This window comes from Meriones unguiculatus, chromosome 14, assembly GCF_030254825.1.
Source record: "Meriones unguiculatus strain TT.TT164.6M chromosome 14, Bangor_MerUng_6.1, whole genome shotgun sequence".
NCBI classification, from domain to species: domain Eukaryota; kingdom Metazoa; phylum Chordata; class Mammalia; order Rodentia; family Muridae; genus Meriones; species Meriones unguiculatus.
Window position 1 is genome coordinate 82,673,779 of NC_083361.1, and position 24,551 is coordinate 82,698,329.

The following is a 24,551-nucleotide window of genomic DNA, read 5'->3' on the forward strand; positions in this document are numbered from 1 at the left end:
AATGGGAGACTTCAACACCCCACTCTCGCTAATGAACAGGTCAAGATAGAAACTAAACAGAGAAATGATAAAACTGACAGATATTATAAAACAAATAGACCTAACATATCTACAGAACATTTCACCCCAGCACAAAAGAATATACCTTCTTCTCAACACCTCATAGAACCTTCTCCAAAATTGACCGTATACTTAGTCACAAAGTAAGCTTCAACAGATACAAGAAAATTGAAATAACCCTTGTATCCTATCAGACCACCATGGATTAAAGCTGAACTTCAACAACAGAAACAACAGAAAGCCTACAAACTCATGAAAACTGAACAAATCTCTTCTCAGAGAAGACATAAAGAAACTAAAGACTTTGTAGAATTCAATGAAAATGAAGGCACAACATATCCAACCTTATAGGACACAAAGGAAAGTTCATAGCACTAAGTTCCTTCATAAGAAATTGGTTCAGTGGCTGGCTCTTTAATCACTTCCCCCTGATGGGGGAGTAGCCTTACCAAGCCACAGAGGAAGACAATGAGCCAGTCCTGATGAGACCTCATAGGCTAGTGTCAGAGGAAAGGAGAGGAGAACCTCCCCTATCAGTGGACTTGGGGAGCAGCATGGAAGGAGATGAGGGAGGGCAGGTGGGATTGGGAGGGGACAAGGGAGGAGGCTACAGTTGGGATACAAAGTGAATAAACTGTAATTAATAAAAAATAATAAATTTTTTAAAAATGGCAAAAAAAAAGAAATTGGAGAGATTTCATGCTAGTAACATAACAGCACAGCTGAAAGCTCTAGAACAAAAAGACACAAACACACCCAAAAGGAGTACATGGCAGGAAAAAATCAAACTCAGGACTGAAATCTATAAATTAGAAACAAAGAGAAGGATACAATTATCTGTAAAGAATCAACAAAACCAAGAGCTGATTCTTTGAAAGAATCGACAAGATAGACAAACCCTTAGCCAAACTAAATAAAGGGCAAAAAGAAAATATCCAAATTAATAAAATCAGAAATGAAAAGGAGGATAGAACAGATACCAAGGAAATTCCAAAAATCATTAGTTCTTACTTCAAAAGCCTGTGCTCCACAAAACTGGCAAATCTACTCAAAATGGACAATTTTCTTGATAGACACCAAAGTTAAATCAAGATCAGGTAAACAATTTAAATAGACCTATAACCCCTAAGGAAATAGAAACAGTCATTAAAATCTCCTAACCAAAAAAAGACGAGGGCCAGATGGTTTTAGCCCAGACTTTAAAGGAAGAGCTAATACCAATACTTCTCAAACTACTTCACAAAATAGAAACAGAAGGAACATTGCCAAACTGATTCTATGAGGCCAGATTCACCCTGATACCTAAACCAAACAAAGACTTAACAAAGAAAGAGAATTTCAAACCAATTTCTCTCATGAGCACTGATGCAAAAATACTCACAAACCCAAGAACACATCAAAAGCATCATCTACCATGATCAAGTAGGCTTTATCTCAGGGATGCAGGGATGGTTCAACATATGAAAATCCATCAATGTAATCCACCATATAAACAAACTGAAAGAAAAATGCATGATTATCTTATTAGATGTTGAAAAAGCTTTTGACAAAATCCTACACCCCAAATGATAAAAGTCTTAGAGATCAGGGACGCAAGGCCCATACCTATTGCACAATAAATGCGATATACAGCAAGCCTATTGCCAACATCAAATTAAGTGGAGAGAAACTAAAGCAATCCCACTAAAACCAGAGACAAGCTAAGGATGCCCACTCTTTCCATATATCTTCAATATAGTCCTTGGAGACCTACCTAGAGCAATCAGACAATTAAAGGAGATCAAGGGGATACAAATTGGAAAGGACAAAGCCAAAGTACCGCTATTCACAAATGATATTCTAGTGTAGATAAATGACCCCAAGAATTCTGTCAGAAAACTCCTACAGCTGATAAACACCATCAGCAAAGTGTCTGGATACAAAATTAACTAAAAAAAAAAAAAAAAAAAAAATCAATAGTGCCTCTGTGAACGGGCTGAGAAGAACATAAGGGAAACAACACTCTTCACAATAACCACAAAAAATATAAAATATCCTGGTGTAACTCTAACCAAGCAAGTGAAAGACCTGTATGACAACAATCTCAAGTCCTTGAAAAAAGAAACTGAAGAAGATAACAGAAGATGAAAAGATGTCTCATGCTCATGGACTGGTAGAATTAACATCATAAAAATGGCCATCTTACCAAAAGCAATCTACAGATTCAACGCAATTCCCATCAAAATACCAATTCAATTCTTTACAGACCTTGAAAAAAAGATTTCAGCTTCATATGGAGTAACAAAAAACCCAGAATCTCCAAAACGATCCTGTACAACAACAGATCATCTGAAGGTATCTCCATCCCCGATCTCAGGCTGTACCACAGAGCAATAGTAATAAAAACTGCATGGTATTGTCATAGAAACAGAAAGGAGGATCAATGGAACTGAATAGAAGACCCAGAAATAAACCCACAGACCTATGAATACTTGATTTTTGACAAAGAAGCCAAAACCATACAATGGAAAAAAGACAGCATCTTCAACAAATGGTGCTCGTCCAACTGGATGTCTACATGCAGAAAAATGAAAATAGATCAATATTTATCACCCTGCACAAAACTAAAGTCCAAGTGGATCAAAGACCTCAACATAAAATCAGATACTCTAAATCGGTTAGAAGAAAAAGTGGGAGAGAGCCTAGAACTCATTGGCACAGGAGACAACTTCCTGAACAGAATACCAACAGCATAGGCTCTAAGAGCAACAATCAATAAATGGGACTTCATGAAACTGAAAAGCTTCTGTAAAGCAAAGGACACCATCATCAAAACAAAATGACTGCCTACAGATTGGGAAAGAATCTTCACCAATCCTTTATCTGACAGAGGACTAATATCCAGTATATACAAAGAACTAAAGAAGCTGAAAAGCAGCAAACCAAGTAATCCAATTAAAAAATGGGGAACAGAGCTAAACAGAGAACTCTCTGTAGAGGAATATAGAATGGCAGAGAAACACTTAAAGAAATGCTCAAACTCATTAGCCATCAGGGAAAAGCAAATCAAAATGACCCTGAGATTTCACCTTACACTCATCAGAATGGCCAAGATCAAAAACTCAAGTGACAACACATGCTGGAGAGGTTGTGGAGAATGGGGAACCCTCCTCCATTGCTGGTGGGAATGTAAACTGGTAAAACCACTTTGGAAGTCAATCTGGTGCTTTCTCAGACAATTAGGAATAGTGCTTCCTCAAGACCCAGGTATACCAGTGCTAGGTATATACCCAAAATTTGCACAAGTTCACAACAAGGACATTTGCTCAACCATGTTTGTAGCAGCTTTATTTGTAATAGCCAGAACCTGAAAACAACCCAGATGTCCATCAACAGAGGAATGGATACAAAAATTTTGATATTTTTACACAATGGAATACTAGTCAGCAATCAAAAATGAGGAAATCATGAAATTTGCAGGCAAATGGTGGGATCAACAAAAGATCATTCTGAGTGAAGTATCCCAGAAGGAGAAAGACAAACATGGTATATACTCGCTTATATAGACCTACAAGATACGATAACATAATGAAATCTATACACCTAAAGAAGATAAAAAAGAAAGCTGACATGGGGTAAGATGATCAATCCTCTCTTAAAAAGACAAATGGGATGTGCATTGGGCCTTGGACGTATGACAGGAATCTACTGCAGAAGGCATCTGAAAGACTCTACCTAGCAGTGTTTCAAAACAGATACTAAGACTCATAACCAAACCTTCAGCAGAGTGCAGGGAATCATATGAAAGAAGGGGAGTTAGTATGACGTAGAAAGGATAGGAGCTCCACAAGGACCAAATATATCTGGGCACAAGGATCTTTTCTGAGTCTGACACTCCACCAAGGACCATGTATGGATATAACCTAGAACCTCTGCTTGGATGTAGCCCGTGGTAGCTCAGTAACCAATTGGTTTCCCATAGTGAGGGGAACAGAGACTATTTCTGACAGGAACTCAATGGCAGGCTCTTTGACCTCCCCACCCCTGAAGGGAGGAGCAGTCCTGCTAGGCCACAGAGGAGGACTTTGCAGCCAGTACTGAAGATACCTGATAAAACAGGGTCAGATGAAAGGGAAGGAGGTCCTCCCCAATCAGTGGACTTGGAAAGGGGCAGGGAGGAGACGAGGGAGGGAGGGTGGGATCTGAAGGGAATAAGGGAATGGGATACAGCTGGGACACAGAGTTAATAAAATGTAACTAATAATAAAAAAATAAAATTAAATTTTAAAAAAATATGGCCTGATTTTGGAGAGGGACTTTGATGCAAGAAGTCTCTGTTCCCAAGGAAACTATTTAGCTGTATTTATGGATGTGATGTATTTGCCTTTCATTTAACTTTGCCCAGGTTTTTTTCTGGTAACCTTTACTTAATTCAGTTTTTAAAATATGACTTAAATCAGACCATTTGAGGGCATGAAAAATGGTGTCTCTCAACAGAATGACCTTTGTTTCTCCAAAACTCAAATGACTGGCAGCAGCTCCTGTGTTGCTTTGTCAATGGGAATGGTAATTCCATTAATGGATTTTGAGTCCTCTGCAGGAAGGTTGACCTGGTCCTTCAGGAATCAATCTCCTAGAATTCAGTGTAATTACGGATAGAAGGTTCTTTGTTTTCCCAGATGTGATCTGCTCCCCTCACACATGTCACATTCATCTTGACTTTTTGATGTGGTAGGAGCAAAAATGGATAGAATGCACCATTATAGTCTTGTCTCAGAAGACAGCTAGGATTCTCTTTCTATTTGAAAGTTATAATGTAGCTCACCAAGTGGTTCAAGCTGGAAACTGGAGTTTTCTATATTCTTATTCTGTAGCCCCCATTTGGTTCACTCCCAGGATTAGGCATTGCAGTCTCTGAAATCTGTCCTGGATTTATGTGAATTTTACCACTACTGATCCAAACTGCTATTATTTCCCCAGTAATATTTAATCTAAAAGTACTTATATTCTGTTCCTACTTTAGTCTCTATGGATATGTCAGACACTGAGAATAATTGAACCAGCATATAAGACCCTTCTGAAAATTACCCCAAACCCCAAACTGCTTATTTCCTTTTTTCCATCTATTTCACCAAACCCGGCCTGATACTTTGAACAGACCAGACTTTTAAATATATATTCACTGTCATGCTCATCTATTTTAGATTATATATGCACTAATTAGCCTACTCACTACAATTTTTTAACCTCTCAAATCAATCTGTACCATGTGCTTGACTGTTTGTATCCCTTGAAAATTCATGTATTGAACTATAATCCTCAATATGTTAGTACTGAGAACTGGGCCTTCACACAGTGATAGAGTAGGCCAGGATAGCAAAGCAGCCATGAATGGGACCCAGACTGATAGGAAAAGGCTTGAAAGAACTTAGTGGGCCCCCTTTACACTGAAAGTATTATCTATTATGCACAGGGCCCTCAACACCCAATCTACTGGTGCCTTGATCTTGGACTGCCAGCCTGCAGAAATGTGACCAATACATTTGTGTTGTTGGTAAATTCTCGGTCACAGGTATTATATCAGTCCAAGTGGACTAAGTCATTGCTTTCACAGTCAGTCCTAGACTACATGCACACATACAGAGCAGTTGAAAATTGGAGCTAACTGATATGTATTTTCTATGCTGATGTGGAACATGACAATACCCTGCTTTATTTAACTCTCATACTTTACACGCGTGTTTCTTTCATGGTCTCTTTAGTACAATTTTTTTCTTACAATTTTTGTTAGTGATTCCACTAAGTGCTTCCAGTGCGGAGGTGTTATGTCTTGTGTGTCTAAACATCTTGGGATGTTTTACTGAAAAAAGTATGTTTGATAAGCTTTGTTCATGCTGTTGACTCAGACTTTTGTGCTAATAAATCAATAATATATATTAAATAAATTGTCTATGGACAGAAACACTGAAACAAGGTTGTTGGGGTTTTTTTTTTTTTGGTGTTTGTTTGTTTGTTTTAAGGTAACTAGTTTGGGCATGGTGGTGCATGCTTTAATTAGGCCTCACACTTGGGAGGCAGAGCCATGCTGATCTCTGAGTGCCAGCCCAGCCTGGTCTACCTAGGGACCCCCAGGGCAGTCAAGGCTTCATATTCAAACAAACAAAAACAAACAAACAGAAATGTAACCACAGGCTCACTGAAGCATAATCCTGTAGTCCCCCTAGAAGAATGATTCAGTAGCCTTTAGTTCATTGTACTGACCTTACTAACTGTGACTTCTAGAGAATCGAGAGTCTATGTGACTCATTCTCTTTGCTTGAGAATTTCTCCCTATAACATTTCTTTTTCTTCAACTGGTGGAATGTTCCATGCTTTAAAATTTATCCCAAATATCATTTCTGCTGTAAATTTTTCTGACTCTTTCCAGGCAAAATCGGGCTCTGAGAATCCACAAATCTTGTTCACGTCACAAATTAACCTGTATATAATTAGTTAGACTACATATTACACCTGCCTGTGCTTTCAGAAGACCATAGATCTTAAAGAGCCTAGCACTAATTGATTTTGATAGATATCAAGAAGAAAGGAAGAAGGTTTTTATAGTTGAGAAGAAACCAATGAGATATAAATTTAAATGAGAATATAGTTAACTAAGCCAACAGGGCCAAGGAGAGAATTATCTCAAGAGTGAACTTGACTTAGGACTCATATTTCATCAGGAGTCATTTCTGTCCTACTGGCCCACCATCTCCACCTCCATCCCCTATGTAGCTTTGACTAACTAAACTTCTGATTATCCTTTTTTCCTGCTTCTTCACCACACCTGGCATAGGCTTCATCCTTGAACCCAGCTCTCTCTAGATAGAATATCCCTAGACTCCAAATAGCAATCCTTGAATTCCAGGCCCAAATCATCACAACCCTCTGTGCACTAACAGAGCTTGAGTTAACATGTAAGATGGTGCTAGAGTTGGATCTTAACACCACTGACCTAGCTTGGTTGTTGAGCCAACCAGTGTAGCTCATTGGGAGTTCTTCCTATGCTTTATGCTGTACTCACTACAACCTGTAATTAGTGTGCCAAATACAGAACGTGAGCTTTTTCTGGATGTCCATTGTGTTTCTGGTGTTTGTGCAGTACTACTTCACCCAGGGTAGGTATGACATTACATTGGCAGGTCATCTGTCTGAGAGCATTGACTTTATTCACTTTTCCTTTCTACCAACAGAAAAGCAAACATATTCTTTCCTTTTGCTCCTTTAGTATGACTATCACTGAAGAGTTATCTGGCACACTGTAAGTTCTAAGTACTGTGTTAAATGCTGAGATAAAAAAAAAAAAGCCCTGACCTCAGTGTAACAGTCTTGAGATTAGATAAAGCTCGTTCTGAGTTCATCTGGAGACTGAAAGGATCTTTCTAACAAGCCAAGAGCAAGTAACTATACTACCTTCTCTTGGAGGATTTACATTTCAAGGGTCATTTAACTTTGTGCTGAGAGCTAAAACATGAATTCTAGTGCTGCTTTTGTCTTCTGCCATCATCAATTCACTATTTACCTTGTCTCACTGGTTTAAGAATTAAATATGATAAGAAAGCGCATGACATGATGCAGGAGCTCAGTAAATACTTTGATTTCCGTGGAGTAAAAGGTTCCTGGGTCCAGAGCAGTTGAAGGATTCCTAGCTATAGAGCCCTTCCTTGCTCAGGAAGAATTCCTCCAGGAATGTACCCTCTCCATGCTTGCACTGGGTATAATGGGACAGAGACTGCCTAATACTTCACGCTGAAATAAATTAGGATATAAGCATATTCAGAAATCAGATCAAATCTGTTGTGTCTTTGATTGCTTAAAATAGAATTCTATTTTAAGAATTCCAACCCTATAGTTACTTGGAAGTCTGAGGGTTGAGAGTAGATTTAGAGTTGGTTATAGTAATTTTTTAAAAGAATGCAAGACGATTTTTAAAGATAAAGCATTTTGTTTGCTTTACCTAATAGAGTTGGTGTATTAGTATGTAGCAGGCTCAGTTAGGTTTTGATAGACTATAATCTTCACTTGACAAGCATCTCCAGGCTTATTAGCAGTTTTTGGTTTTACCTTCATCAGAAAGAGGGAAGTTAAAAGGACACACCCATTTCTAGAAGTTATGCAAAACTTTTTCCAAGAAATGCCTTGCCCCTTCTACAACTTTAGCCACAGGATCTGGAGAAAGATGATTGGAAGCCCTGAAAAAATTTTAGTCATCAAAGAAGAATTCTGTTATCTGTGGTATAGTACCTAAGGCAAGGCAGAAGATTGTGGCATTTTAGAAATATTTTCAACTGCCAGGGAAGAAAGTAATAGAAGGTTCTGCCTAGCTTGGTTATTTAGAAGAACACACATCTTGCTTCCAAGAATCTAAGTAAACGGGTTAAATAAGGTATCATGGTATCAGATTGTCTTAGTGAACATCATTGGAAGCTGTCCAAGATAGAACAGACTTTGGGCTTTCACCCATTTGTTATACACATTCTATAGCACCCTCTACCTTTCTTCCTGGCCTTTCTACCTTGTCTTAATCCAGGATTTAGCAAACAGCCCTGCACCACACTCACTGGGAACAGTTGTGTGAGTATAAGCTAAGTCTGTTTGCTTGTTAATTTGCTGTTTCTATGCTACTATATATTTGATAGCTGTAAGAAGACTATATGCCCTCAAATGTTTACTGACTGTCTTTCACAGGAAACTTTGCTGATTGCTACACTAGGCTCTCTCTTTTTCAGAACTTTCAATATTAAACATTCTCTAGTTTCCGTAGAGGATCTAAGAAATCCCTAATAATTCAAGAAGAATTGTTTTCTTTGGTATAATAATTAAGTCAGAAAAGAAGAATCTAGAGTTTTAGAAGTTCTGTCAGTTTTCAGGACTGAAGCTAAAAGGTTCTTCAGGAAGTTCCTTCTTCCTTAAAACAAAAGAAAACTCCCCTGCAAGAACTAGCCTACTTCAACTTTAGTTATGTGGAATAACCTAAAACAAACCAAGTTCTTGTTCCACATGTAAAGCAGCCTTTGTACTTAGAGCATTCATGACCCCAGGGAATCTCACTAGAGGTTGATGTGGTAGAATTTTCTATGCTTTTCACCACCAACAGAATACTTACAATTTGATCTAGTCATCCTAGTCACAATTGAGGTCGGTTTTATTTTTCTGGTTGCCAAACAGCAATAAGAGGAAGTCCTGACCTTGTTCTGTGCACACTTACAGACCTAACCTAAAGGACAGACAGGGCCACATGACATGTGTACTCTGCTTAACGGCAGGAGTAAAGCAACTTCCAGGTCATGAGTTCCCACATGTGTGTCTCTGTGGTCTGGGGAATTGTGAAATGGTTTGTTTCCTGACTAGATTTGAGTACAAAGGAAAACAGTCACTTCTGTTTCATCAGAGCAAGTAGTGATATCTAGCTAATTCTAGATACAAATTCCGACTTTGTTCTGACTTTTTTTTACAGTATACTTTACTCAATGTCGTATACTTCTTTATGTCCCATTATAAGTAAATGAGATGCTCTGTCTTGATTAATACTATTCTGTGTATTTATTGTTTTATTTCTTTTGTGGGTTTTAACTTTGTTTTTTTTATTTTGTTTTGTTGAGGCAAGGTCTGACTGTCAATGATTCTACTGTCATGTTATTCTCCTTTAGGTTGCATTTTCTTTGACAATAGAAAGCTATAGGAACAGCTCCCTCAATACGTAAGGGTAGTTTTTGTTTTTTGTTTTGTTTTGTTTTGTTTTTTTAATTGTTGTTGTGTTTTTGTTGTTGTTTTGTTTTGTTGTCTCTTTTTTTTCTTTCTCAAGTTCACCTTCTTCATTGCTAGATGAGCACTGTTTAACATTTTAACAAATAGGCACAGAACACTATTTAGCATTTCTCTGCTGCTGTGCACTTTTCAGCCATTCCCATTACCAAATACAGCTTTCTTGGGCAGCTCTGAAGGATTTACAGGACCTCCTAGCTCTTTCTTTCCTCCTTTCCACATTCATGAGACTTACCAAATTTTCCAAACCTGCCTTTCTTTTTTTCCAATGCCCAGGCTTTGTTTGTACTGTGTGATCTTTTTAAAGAAAAGTCTTTTTCCTTTCTTTACAACTTTCCTCACTGTAATCATTTGTTTCTCTTTCCTTTTTCTCCCTTCCTTTTCTGCCTTTCTCTCTGTTTTCCTTCCTCTCTGCTTCTGTCCCTAAAAGTCTGAGTTCCTGTTTGAGTGATATGTGAGGATACTGTGACTCTTTTTATGACATTTTTGAAACTCTGCTTCACCTTCTAGGACTATATATTAATGTCTTCCTGCAACTTCATAATCATTTTAAATTACCTAAAAAGAATATTTGGTCTTGCTGCTCTTTTTTATCCCACATAGTATAGAGCATAGTTCATGTTTGTTTTAACTGAAACTTTTAAAAAGAAAACTTGTTTGTCATAAGACAAATAAACCTATTCACCTATTTACCTGTTTAAAAAAGATTTATTTTTTTATTTGGAGAATCTGTGTATGTGTGGGTGCACATGTGTACAAAATTGTCCTCAGGGGACAGGAGAAGGTGTCAGATCCCCTGGAACTGGAGTTACAGGGGCCAGGGTGCCACCTAATGTGTGCACGGAGAACCTAACTCCTGTTCTCTTAACTGCTGAGTCATATGTCTAGTTCTCTACTTACTTTTTAAATATTTTATAGCGTTGACATTTTACTTTCAAATGCATGGTTCATCTGTTGATACTGTTTTGTTAGCCTGTTTGTTTTTCAGATGGTTTCTTTCTGTATAGGCTAAGTTGGCCCAGAGCTCTTAATCCTATTACTTCAGCCTCATGAGTAGTTGATGTTAGAGGTGTGTACCACCACTCCTTCCCCAGGCCTTTTCTACATGAAGATCCAGTTTTTCCAGCACCATTTGTTGAAAAGGCTGTCTATCTTCCATTGAATTTCTTTTGCTCCTTTATCAAAAATCAGTGGGGGCCAGCAAGATATTTCAGTAGGTTTGTTTTCTGGCAAACCTGACAACCCAGATTTCATCTCCATAGTATAAGGAGAGAATCAACTCCTGAAAGTTGTCTTCTGACCTCTACACTTACAATGTGACACACCTGCCCCAAATAAATAAATAAATGCAGTAATATAAACAAACAAATAAAGAGATAAATAAAAACAGATCAGCGGGTATATCATGTAGATCTAGTTCTGGGTTTTTTGTTTTGTTACCTTGTTCTGTATGTTTGTAGCTTTCCTCCTCCATAGTCTTGATCACTAGAGCTATAAAACATTTAAAATACGTACACTGGGGCTGGAAAGATGACTTTGTAGTTTAGAGCACTGGCTGTACACACACACACATACATACACAGCACACAAACATACAAACACACACATAAAATTAAAAATATATGTATGGTGCCTGATTCTTTTTTAAATCTTCTTTTCCAAAATTGTTTTATCTATATTTGTCCTTTTTTGTTTCCATATACTCTATAGAATAAGCCTGTCTATATCAACAAAACTTTTCATTGGGATTTTTATAAGTATTGTGGTAAACCTAGACATAAATTTTGGAAGATGTACTGTATTGATTCCTATCTGTGGATGTGGTATATCTGTTTAAACATTTAGGACTACTTTGACTTATTTTATCAACATGTGTGGTTCATAATTTATATGTCCTGCATGGATATGTTTTGTTAGATTTATACCTTTAGAAAGGTGATTTCAAATGATGATGCGCTGCTGCTGCTGCTTCCTCTTCTTCTCCTTCTTTTCATTCTTCTTCACTTTTTTTTTTTTTTTTTTTTTTTGGTACTGAGGGTTGAATCCAGACTTTATTCATGGTAGGCAAGCATTCTACCATTGAGCTACTCACCCAGATACAATATGTATTTTTTATTGCCTATGGTAACAGACCATTTCTATAATATAGAAGTAAATAGATTTTTATATTCTTATCTTATATCCTGTGACCACTATGTTTTAGGAAGTTTTTTGGAGTTATTTTTGGATTTTCACATAATTGTATCATCTGAAAATAGTGACAGTTTTTTTTTTGTTTTTGTTTTGTTTTTTTGTCTTTTTTTTTTTTTTTTCTGGTTTGTGTGTTTCTCATAGCTATTTCTTGTTTTGTTGAGTAACTAGAACTTCTGGTACTGTATTGGAGAAGTGATCATCTTTGTCTTGCTTGCAATTTTGTTAGTCTTTCAGAATCACTGTAATATTAGCTGTTGATCTTTTTATGCAAATTATCAGATTTAGCAAGTTTAACTATATTATTGTTTTCTGAGGTTTTTTTATAATGAATGAGTATCCTTTTCTTTGTTGATACAATCTTAATATGCTTAATATGGTGGATTATATTTGTTGGTTTCAAATATTGGATCAGCTCTACCTCCTCAGAATAAACCCGGCTTAGTTACATGGCTCTTCAGGTTATTGAATTACGTTTGAGTCTGTAATCCACTTTCACTCTTTTTTTTCAGGGTTTTATGTATGTGGAAAGCTTTCTTTTAATAGCATACTTAGGACTTGTATTTTCATGTTGTCCTTGCATTATATGTGAGTTATCAAAAAGTAATTTTTCATATCTGTGTCATGGGCATTTCCAGCTAAAGCTCACAAACCCCTTCATAAATATTTATTAATGCACGTCTCAGAATGAAAAGGGCAGAAGCTAAAGAACTCACATCATAGAGAATTCAATACATACTTCTATCTTGTTCTCTTTTCTGTAATCCTCTTGCCTGCCTGTCTTACTTTCTGTTATAAAAACTTATTTTTAAATTACACCTATTAGACTGAATAAGTTAAGATATTCATTGAATGAAAAAAATGCCAGTACATCTTTGCTGAGTCTCCATGTTCTTTCATGGTCTGTAAGGAATTGTGTTGGAATTTGGGTGAGAATTACATTGAATCTGTAGATTGCTTTTGGTAAGATGGCCATTTTTACTATGTTAATCCAACCAATCCCATGAACATAGGAGCTCTTTCCATTTTCTCATATCTTCTTAAATTTCTTTCTTCAGAGACTTGAAGTTCTTGTCATGCTGGCCTTTCACTTGCTTGGTTAGAATTATGCCAGGATATTTTATATTATTTGTGGAGTTCTCTGGAAGAATTTTTGGAATCACTTTTATATACTATCATATCATTTGTGAATAGTGACACTTTGACGTCTTCCTTTCCAATTTGTATACCCCTAGATCTCCTTTGGTTGATTTATTGCTCTAGCTAGAACTTCAAGTATTTTATTGAATATATATGGAGAGAGTGGGTCACCTTGTCTTGCCCCTCATTTTAGTGGAATTGCTTTAATTTTCTCTCCATTTAATTTTATCTTGGCTATCAGCTTGCTATATATTGCCTTTATTGTGTTTAGGTATGGGCCTTATGTCCCTGATTTCTCCAAGACTTTTAACATTAAGGGGTATTAGATTTTGTCAAAGGCTTTTTCAGCATCTAGGGAGATTATCATGCTTTTTTTTTTCTTTCAGTTTGTTTATATGGTGGATTACATTGATGGAGTTCATATGTTAAACCATCCCTGCATCCCTGAGATGAAGCCTACTTGATCATGGTGGATGTTTTTGATGTATTCTTGGATTTGGTTTGCAAATATTTTATTGAGCATTTTGAATCAATGTTCATGAGGGATATTGGTTTGAAGTTTTCTTTCTTTGTTGGGTCTTTGTGTGGTTTAGGTATCAGGGTGACTCCGGCCTCATAGAATGAGTTTGACAATGTTCCTTCTGTTTCTATTTTGTGAAGTAGTTTAAGGAATATTAATATTAGCTCTTCTTTGAAAGTGTGGTAGAATTTTGTGCTGAAGCCATCTGACCCTAGGCTTTTTTTGGTTGGGAGACATTTAATGACTGATTCTATTTCCTTAGGGGTTATAGGTCTATTAAACTGTTTACCTGATCTTGATTTAACTTTGGTAAGTGGTATCTATCCAGAAAATCACCCACTTCATATAGATTTTCCAATTTTGGTGGAGTACAGTCTTTTGAAGTAAGGCCTAATAATTTTTTTGGATTTCCTCAGTGTCTGTTGTTACATTCTCCTTTTCATTTCTGATTTCATTAATTTGGATATTTTCTCTTTGCCTTTTAGTTAGTTTAGCTAAGGGTTTGTCTATCTTGTTGATTTTCTAAAAAAAAAAAAAAATAGCTCTTGGTTTTGTTTATTCTTTGTATTGTTCTCATTGTTTCCAGTTTATTGATTTCAGTCCTGAGTTGGGTTATTTTCTGTGTATACTCCTCTTGGGGGGTGTTTGCTTCTTTTTGTTTAGGCTTTTAGGTATGTTGTTAAGTTGCTAGTATGAGATTTCTCCAACTTCTTTATGAAGGCACTTAATGCTATGAACTTTCCTTTTAGCCCTGCTTTCATTGTGCCCCATAAGTTTGGGTATGTGTGTCTTCCTTTTCCTTGAATTCTAGAAAGTCTTTAATTTCTTTATTTCTTCCCTTCCCTAGTTTTGAAATGCTTGATGATGAAGAGTTGGCTAGAGGACTCAGGTTCAGCAGATGGGGCTAGGCTAGAGGTCGATGTTCGGAAGCTGCCGGTGGTGGGCGTAGACACAGCCCATCTAAGAGCTACGCATTGGAGTTTTCTAGCACTTAGAGAATAGGAAGAAAGGCAGCACTGGCATATGAAAAGCAGTACCAAGCGGGAACTTGACACTGGGCGCCGAAGCCCGGTGGGGTGTCAATGAAGGCAGGATGGTAGACAACTGCAAAATGCTCCTGATCACAATAAGGTCCAAGAGTTAGCAGCACTGGAGTGTTCACCTTGGGTCTGGTGTGCCAGAGGTCCAGTGGGGAATGGCCTGGTAAAGGCGCCTTCATATGGGAGTAGGGGAAACAAGTAAGCACAGTGCTATAGAAACTGCCTGAAGCTTAACTGAAGAACAGTTGAAAGGCTGAACCAAAGTCAGAGATGAATGTGGATTTAGGACACCCTTTGCCTTTTTTCTGAGATGGTGGAAATGATTCTAGTAGGGAAGGAAGAAACAGCTACTCTGGAATGGGGGCAGTTGTTGAAGCTATGTTCCGGGAGTTTGAAAGGGTATGTGCCTCAGGAAGACGGCTGATATAAATTATTAGGAGAGCTGCCTGTACTCTTTGCACAGAGAATGTGACTGTGGAGGCTGGTGCATTGATAACCGTGGCATCAGATCTCTTTTGATTGCATGAGAAAGGAGTGGAATTTTGGAGCTTTAAAGAGGAAAGAGCAGAGATTGTTGTCAAAGAACACAGGGAAGTCCTAGACTAGGTCAATAGGATTGTTGAGCATTGTGAGTGGTCTGTGTGGCAGCCCAGGGAGGCCAGTCTGCAATAGCTATTTTACTTCCTCCCTCACCCCCCGCCTTTCATAACTACCAAGTGAGAACAAGGAGAGTAGGCAGAACATTAGACCTAGCTGGAGGTTGTGGTTTTGCCAAGTAAGCAAGAAAAATGAAAAAAAAAAAGAAGCAAGGAAATGATTATAAGGAGGGGTAAAGAAAGCGGTTAGAGAAGAAATTGAGAATAGGGATAAAAGGTGAGTATGAAGTGTTGGCAGAATTAATATAGCTCCCTAGAGGTTGAAAAATTGTGAAAGTAATCATAATACTAATAGTAATGATAATAGTAATAATAATTCTTGACACTTATAGTACTCTAAGTTCATTTGCATAAAAAGAAACCTATGTCTTAAATAGGGTAGATCATAACAGTGGTAGTTACAATTCTCATTATATAGGTAAGGAAAGATCCAAAGAAGTAAATAACTTAGTTGAACACCATACAGTCTGTCATAGAGTGCAGACTCCCCAAAGCTCCATAACTGTATTTAGTTTTTTGATTGATTGGGAGTTTGTCTTTTTGACCATTGTGTATTAGTTCTGCTCAGAGTTTACTCAGTCTTGTTGAAGAGATACAGTATAGAAGGCAGCATAAGAACATATGTAGCCAAGTTTTCAACTCTATAATATGGGATAATATGAGGCATTTATCCTTTCGTTAAAATAGGTGGAATGTTTGGCATGAGCAAGGAACTACCATGGGTCCTAGGTAAACATATGTCAGTAAACCAGACTGAAAGACCTAAAGGTAGATGCTCAGAGAATTTTCACAAAGATTTCTCAGCAGTGATTCTTCAAAAACATCATGATTTGGTAAGAGGTATACTGTAGGAAGTTAGGAAATTTATTTTTCTGCTACACTTGGTGTGACATAGTTGTTTTAACTCACAGTGCCTTAGTCCGTTACACCTGCAAACTGAGATTTTTGTGGCTTTGCAAGTGTTCCCTAGCCTGACATGTTATGAGTATGTATCTAGTCTAAAGGAATAGTAGCACTACATCTACACTAACAAGTTCTAAAACCTCCACTTTTTTAAACTGAGGAGTCTGAAAGGAAAATAAAGGCTTGTGAGTGCCTGAAGGGTCCTGCAGTCCCTGTGTTAATAGGCATGAGTCCAGGGGCACCTGCTGAGAATGCCAGGTTCTTGTGTCCCAGAATAAAGAATTGGCCTAGAGACACAAGGACAGTGATTGAAATAGAGACAGTTTGTCAAGAAAAGAAAGGCCCTCCTGAGAATGAAGTGGGAAAGAAAGCTGGCATAGGTCCCAGGCCCTCTGGCCTTGACATTCTGGATCCTTTATAGGAAATTTATATAACACTCTCCTTCCCCCTCATTCAGAGAGCTTGAATTTTGAGGTTTCGTTTTGTTTTTCTTGTTGGGGAATGCTGTTGTTTTGTTATATGTAGCCAGTGGCCAGAGGCTTCTTGCCTTCCTCTGCTCAGTGGCTTCTTTTATATAGTAATGTTAATAATTTAATTCAGTATTTATTTGGTGGAGCACAAATGCCTTGATACACACATGGAGATCAGATGAGAACTTCCATATCTTGTGGATTTCCGGGATTGAGCTCAGATCATTAGGCTTCGTGGCAAGCACCTTTATCCACTGAACAATCTGTTGGGTCTCTTGTGTACTATGGAGCCTTTCTCTCCAGGCCCTACCCTCCTGTCATACCCATCTTCAATTGATGATATGTGAGGACCTGATAATGGCTTTAAAATAACTAATAGTCTTTTCTCCTTCTTCCTGCTGCCTCTCTGGTGATTAGGCCTGGAAGAAACGCTGGTTTATACTGCGGAGCGGCAGGATGAGTGGCGACCCAGATGTGCTGGAATACTACAAGAACGAGCACTCCAAGAAACCCCTGCGGATCATCAATCTGAACTTCTGTGAGCAGGTGGATGCGGGCCTGACCTTCAACAAGAAAGAGCTGCAGGATAGTTTTGTGTTTGATATCAAGACCAGTGAACGCACTTTTTACCTGGTGGCTGAGACAGAGGCTGACATGAATAAGTGGGTCCAGAGCATCTGCCAGATCTGTGGCTTCAATCAGGCTGAGGAGAGCACAGGTATGAGAACTAACATGACTTTCTCCCAGGGGATTCTGCCGAGACCTCAGCTTCCTCTAGTCAGGAAAACTGGCTCAGGTTAAGATTTCTTTTTTGGCACAAATAATCGGCAAATGAAGAAAGTATAACTGAGCTAGCCTGATATGGATGGACCTCCTGATTCCAGTAATGCTCCACTGGGGAATCAAGAAAGGCTAGGGACATGATGATGCTAATGATAATGATACTGCAGGTACCTTGACGCTGCCACCATTTGTCAGCTCTCAACTTCTCCCACTCCTGTTTTCCACACAGGTGCCTTGCCACCTGTCAGCCATGCCTTAGGGAAGATCTCCCTTTGATCACACCTCTGGTTCATTTCTCTCTGTTCTAGTCCATCTATTTCAGACCATCTCACAGTTGGCTTGCTTGTTTCTTAGTCATCCTTTGTGGCTATTGATACATAGCCTTGTGTTCCCATATATCCACTTGAGGACAGATAAAAGAATGAAATACTGACTTTATGTTTGAGCTTTGATAGCCCCCCTTCTTTTAAAGAAAGTACCTCAGCTTGTGTGTGTATCTGTGTTTTCTGTGTGGGAGAGGTGTGAAAACCCATTCATGCTCATATAGCAGCCAAAGGTGGACATTGTATCTTCTGTCACTCTCAACCTCACTGACATGTAAAAATCTTTCCTTCTTACGAATCTTCCCACTAATTTTAGAACTTACTAGTAGCTCATATTCATAAGTCATTCTGTGACTTTTTTAATTACAGAAGTTGTGTGACCACTATAACAACACTTAAAGATTCTCTCTGTCTGTCCACTCCTGACCTGGGCTCAGTACAATGAGCTGCCAAACTAGAATCAGACCCTGAAACTCTTCTTTCATACGGCTCTGGCCTGCTGAGGCCTGTGCCCTGGATGAGCACTCGCCTTAGGAAGGGAATACCCTGAACTGCCTCGGCCTAACCTTTAGCAGTCGTAAAAAGAAATAACATATGTGCTCTGAATATAAACTTTAAAGAAATCCCTACTAAAAAGTAATAGTAATCCTTTTAGGTAGCAGTAATGTCAACCCATGGTCACAGCTAGAAAATGACAACGCTAGCATTCGAGTTTCAGTTGAGGTTGATTCCACATTTTAAATTAGGTCTCTTTGTCCCTGCGCTCCTGGAATGGGAGTCCCTGGCTTAAGTAAGCACATTTCCCCCTTTGGGACCTGAGTAAGAGACTCCAGGCCCTCCTGATGGCCCTGAATGGGGGTTCCACAGCTGGCTCAGGGGTTCCTCCTCACCACCTCAGCGTGCTCTCGTCTGGAGGCTACAGCACTCTTCATCTGACTTCTAGGTCTTCAGTCCCGTGAGTGGACTCCGCTGGTGTGTCGGTAGCTGCAGTGAGAATGTCGGTTTCAGCTCTCTGCTCAAGGGCTCTGTGAGCAAGTGTCACTTAGCTCCAAGCCCCAGTCTCCTTAATGCAGAACAGCCCCTGTCCTGCCAGCACTTCTCTTCTCTGTGGGTTCATCAGTCAAACAACAGGTCTCGACGGCACACCATCTGCATGTTCCCCAGGACTGTGCACACTGTTTTCCATGTCTGGGTCACCTGATTGCTGCCCAACCCTGTAGATAGTCGTCCACATGGGGAGCCTCCTTCAAGCAGATACTCCTTTTTCTTTATCTGCCTCCCTATTCCCTTAAGGGTTTCAATGGGATCCATTGAACACTTCTGTTTTTTACTTTCAGCTGGAAGAGTTTCTGTAGCAGATGGAGTGTGTCTGTTTTTTCTTTTTTTCCCTCAACTTTCTTGCCACCCCCAGATTCTTATTTCTACTGCTACCCTGCAATTCCTTACATATTCCAGCCAAACATCTAGTATAAAACCTGAGGGATCAAGCTAGACCAGAAATGAAACTGAGTCTGAATATTCACATAGGTTGGAGAAGACATCAGTTCCCTAACCAAGAGCTTCCAAAAGGAAACCCAGGCTAATGCTCCAGAAAGAAGGGAACAAAGGCCAAAAAGAGTCTGTGTCATGTATGCAGGGCCCACTTTTGTTCTGTGTGTATAAATTGAAACCCTCCCTCCCTCCAGGAATCAAAATCACTATCGAAACTTCACCTAAGGAAGCAGATAGCTACACTGAGCTGTGTTTGCCAGGGGGCGTGTCTGGGTCCTCACAGTGCGGGCTGGCCGTGGGCGCTGTCCCCAGCCAGACGCACCACAGACAAAAAGAACCAGCTTTCAGAAGACGCTCTGATGAATTATTCATGTGCTGAGGAGCCAGCCAGTGTTAGGAAAGCCATCACCCTTTGAATCCCGAAAGCTGAGGACTGTCTTCCTGTGTCGCCCTCCCTCCTTCACTTTTCAGTTGCTGCCCAGGAACCACAGAGCCGCTATGGAATCTGGCAGGTCAGCTGTTCTGGAACCCTGGGCTTCTGTTTAGTTGCTGTTTGACATCAAATAAGTAAATTTTTACCTCTTATGGTTTTATCATCTGGAAAATGGCAATGATACAACAGGGTTGTTGGGAAGGTTATACAGATCACACAGGAAGCATCAGGGAAATGTGTAGGAACAGTAGCTGCCAAGTACTGCTTTTCATATAGTGAGGATGATGATGATGAAACAAAGATGTTCTTTGTAGTCAGGCATAGTGGCATATGCCTTTGATCCCAGCACTCAGAGGCAGGCAGATCACTATGAGTTCAAGGCCAACCTGGTCTACAAAGCAAGTCCAAGACAACCAAGACTACACACACACACAAAATCCTATCTTGAAACAAAGCAAAACAAAACAAAAAATTATATTCTTTGTGTCCATAGAACAAGATAAACAGTGTGATTTAAATATATACCTGGGCAACTGACATTATTCCTGTTGCACAAGGAGGGACAGGGAGCTTCCAGAGCACTCAGCGGCCGTCCTGAAAGCAGAGGTGCTGGCACTAAGCTTCAGGGCTTGTGTGTATCCTCGGGCTGTGTTTGCTAACTCCTTCTCATTTGTTCTAAACTCTTCACAGACAAGTCTGGCAGGGCTGCTTCTAAGTCACAAAACAGGCAACCAGAAGGAAGAGCAGAAGGGCGTTTGTAAATCACTAAGAGCTGATTATTTTGCAGGTGCTGTGCTGTATATTGTTAATGTGTATTAACAGTGGCCTCTGACAACTAAATTAGCAGACTAACGTGTTCTGTATCAGAGTAGCCAGAAAGCCACTATGAATGTATGCGAGCTCAAAGAGTTTAGCTCACTGAAGCTCATTTTGTAACCGGTAAAGATTTGAAATAAGGCCAAAGTCTCTTCCATATCCTCTCAATGGAATTAGATTTTCACTTCTCCTTTTCTCCTTGGCAAGAATTTTGTGGCAGTAGTTAGCCTTAGTCGGCAGAATGAAATTCCCAGAGTTCTAGATGCTCTCTTCTTTTCTCTACTGAAAAAAAAAATAAATAAATTGACGAAGCTGCCCCCCAAAATGTTTTATAAATATTTAAACTTCTAGTAATCCTTGAGTTTCCCAACTAACTCCCCAGCAGAATATTTCAAGTCTTGGATTCCATCTGGGGTCAGACAACACTCACAGGAATGCTTTGGGAAAATATTTAGCATCCTGTGGAAGAATGTCACTGAGGGGTCCTCAAACAGCTCATTCCTCTCTAGACCCCCTATTTCTGCTGGACAGCAGAGAAAGCTGTGGGAGAGCTACTGTCCACACAGATGCCTTTTGACAACCGTGTCCTCCCCTGCCACCCCATGCTGAAGTGGGAGGGAGAGTTGGGAGTAGAATAGGGTGGGAAGGGGAGAAGTGTGTCCCTTCTCCTGTCCCTGGGAGGCCTTTTCTTCCCTGTTCCCTCCCCCACCTTTTGGTGTTGTTTCTCTGAGCTCAGACTCCCAGCTTCTCTTGGGACCCTCGTTGGAAGCTGAGAGCCAGTGTGGGAGGTGAGAATCGGCATCTCCCAGACTGCAGCCCAGCTGTTAAGGAGCAAAGAACAGGGCGGAGGCTGACCTAAGCCCCAGCCCAGGGGCGGAGGCTGCCTGCCGAATCACCCGCTCTTGTTTCCGCTGAGACAGTGGGGAAAACAATCACCCAGACCAGTTTCCAGCCAGATCTGAGATCCCTTTGCCTTAAAAAAAAAAAAAAAAAAAAAAAAAAAGTTATTCGAAGTAGTTATGAAGTATCAGATCTCTTTCTTCTTTTGCTTATTATTATTAATATTATTATTTTACAACTTGGTCTAGTCACCCAAAGAACAGGTCTTGAATGGAACACAAACTCCATAAATTTTCACAGAACTTTCTGCATTTCTGGAACAGGCCCCAGCCTTGACCTTCAGAGAACTCCAGACTCTAGAGGAGGAAAAGGTGACTGGGAAAAGCGTGACCCTTTCTCCATTCTAAGCCTTGATCCTTCTTCCTGTTCTGTCTATTTATAAGAGACACTCCCCCTCACCTCCGAGCCAGCCAGCATAGATTAAGTCTAGTGTTACCTGCCAAAACCCACAGACTGAGAGGTAGGAGCAGTCCAGTCCCAAATTCTCAGCTTTGGACAGCTTTCAGCTGTGATTGGAGATTCCCTGTTCCCACCCCTTCTTTTTTATTGCTATTTATGGATGACTTCTGATTACCATACAGAAGGAAAGCAACAATAATTTTTTGAATTGCCAGAGTAGATTCCAAAGCTCAGTCTAACTTTAATTTTTTACTAGAGGTAGAACTAGATTTTTGTATTTTGTACTAAGTGGCATTTATATTAAGTGGTACTCCTAGATCCCTGAAAATCTTGAGTCTGATTAAATATCCAGTTATAGATAGTTGTCCTTAGGATTCTGGAAGCTACAAAGCTCACAGATGTGGTCATTTCTCCAAGGTCTAAATTGGGAGTCAAAGTTTCAATTTTAGATTTCAACCATGTTACTGATCCAGTGTCTAGATATCACAGTCTCCAACAGTAAACATTACTTCAAGCATAATTTTAAACCAAATCGTACATGCAAAACAATACTTGAAGGGAGAATAGGAATCAATTTGAATATTGGAGGGAGAGAGTCAAAGGCTACAAGTTGAGCAAGACCTAAATGCTCTCTTCCCATGCTTTTCTGTTAAGGCTGGAACACAGTATGAAAATACTGACTATGGTAGGTATCTCAAAACATGGACCTCCAGGCCAGTATTAAGTTAAGAAAAATTTTTATCAGTCAATAACAAAATGAAAAACATGAGGAGGAAAATATAGTTGATTTTATACTACGTGTGATCAGATTTTAGATTACACTTCTTTGTTTAGAGACCCTCTGTGTATGTATATGTGAATAATATGTTCTTTTGTGTATGTGTAAAATGACAGTCCTATTAAATAATACTTTTCTCACTCAGGTTGATCTTTTCTAGTTCCTTCCATTTGCCTGCAAGTTTCATGATTTCCTTATTTTTAAGTGCTGAGTAGTATTCCATTGTGTAAAGGTACCACAATTTTTGTATCCATACCTCGGTTGAGGGATATCTAGGTTCTTTCCAGATTCTGACTATTACGAACAAAGCTGCTATGAACATAGTTGAGTAAATGTCCTTATTGTGTGGTTGAGCATCTTTCTGATATATGCCCAGGAGTGGTATAGCTGGATCTTGAGATAGCACTATTCCTAATTGAGAAAGTGCCAGATTGATTTCCAAAGTGGTTGTACAAGGTCATATTCCACCAGCAATGGAGGAGGGTTCCCCTTTCTCAACAACCTCTCCAGCAAGTGTCATCCCTTGAGGGGGGGAGGGGCTGTCTCTGACATTAACTCAGTGGCAGGCTCTTTGATCACCTCTCCCTTGGGGGTGCAGCCTTGCCAGGCCACAGAAGAAGATGATATAGGCAGTCCTGATGAGACCAGATAGGCTAGGGTCAGATAGAAGGGGAGGAGGACCTCTCCTGTCAGTGGACTAGGGGAAGGACATAGGAGAAGAGGGAGGGTGGGTGGAACTGGGAAGAGATGAGGGAGGAGCTACAGCTGGGATACAAAGTGAATAAATTGTAATAAATAATAAAGAAAGAAAAGGAAGAAAAGATTCCCATTGGCTAAAAGTTAACCAATAAACATGAACAAATTTTTTAAAAATGATACTTTTCCTGTAGTTTCTACCATTAAAAAAAAAAAATGACGACCCTATTTTTAAATGGCCATTTCTAAAAGTTCACAGATGAAAAACAGAGGCTGTGCTTTAAGCCATCAGTAGAATGGAAGCATTTGGAAACAGTGATTTAGAGGTACTGCTAAGTGTCAAGATCAGCTGGTCCCCATCTCTGCTTCTGCAATCATGCCCCAGACCTCAGAACTCCACCATCCAGTTCAGCATCTGCACACACCACTGCAGCATGATACCATGGTCTGGGGATTCTCCATCCCCTTGGCTGAGTTCTGACCCTGTTCCTCTGTTCCAGTTAGGATAACCCTGAGATTTTTTTGCCTCATTTTCTTTGCCATGTTAACATTTGTGCAGTCTTCAATCTCACCTAGGATGACCCTGTCCTGTTTTTAATTTAGTTCTTCTCCTGTATGAGAGTCTTTCCAGACATTAAGTCATTGGACAAGGCCTCACTGCCCACTGGAAGATGTCTGTGTTTACAGTGGTCTGTCCACCTGAATTTCTGACGAAAATCTGCTTCTGCTTTCCCTGAACAGGTTTCCGCTTCCTCTTGGACTCCACAGCCCACAGTTTAAAGAGATGCCTCAGTTTCTGTTCTGTTTACTCATTCAGCTTATATTACAGAGTACCTGCTTTTTCTGTTCACTCAGCCAAACTTCCTTTGTAACCCTTATCTTTGTGTGGGTTTCAGACACATGTGCCTGAGGCTGGTCTCGACCTCAGATTGGCTGCCGAGCTATTTAAGTGCTGGGATTCTAGTCCATGCTTGGCCTGGGCTCTTCTTGGTGGCTCTGCCTCCTTGTTAGCAAGATTACATACTATTAATTGAATGATGGCTAAATCAGTGCCAAATCATATCTACCAGTTGTTGTTTTCAACTAAGTTAATATCAAATGTGAAATTTTTTAATTTTAAATTATGTTTCTGAATTTAGCTTTAATATCAAGCCCCATCTGGCCACTAATAGA

The 24,551-nt window shown here is 39.5% G+C and overlaps 1 protein-coding gene across 1 annotated transcript in view; it reads left to right on the top strand.

Annotated features, from left to right (window-relative positions):
- The window catches only part of Gab2 (GRB2 associated binding protein 2), a 164,934-nt gene that overhangs the window by 88,301 nt on the left and 52,082 nt on the right, over nt 1–24,551 (top strand). Inside the window, exon 2 of the mRNA XM_060367596.1 lies at nt 17,177–17,477. Within this exon, the coding sequence (XP_060223579.1) occupies nt 17,177–17,477 (301 nt within the window). The remainder of the gene's footprint in view (nt 1–17,176; nt 17,478–24,551) is intronic.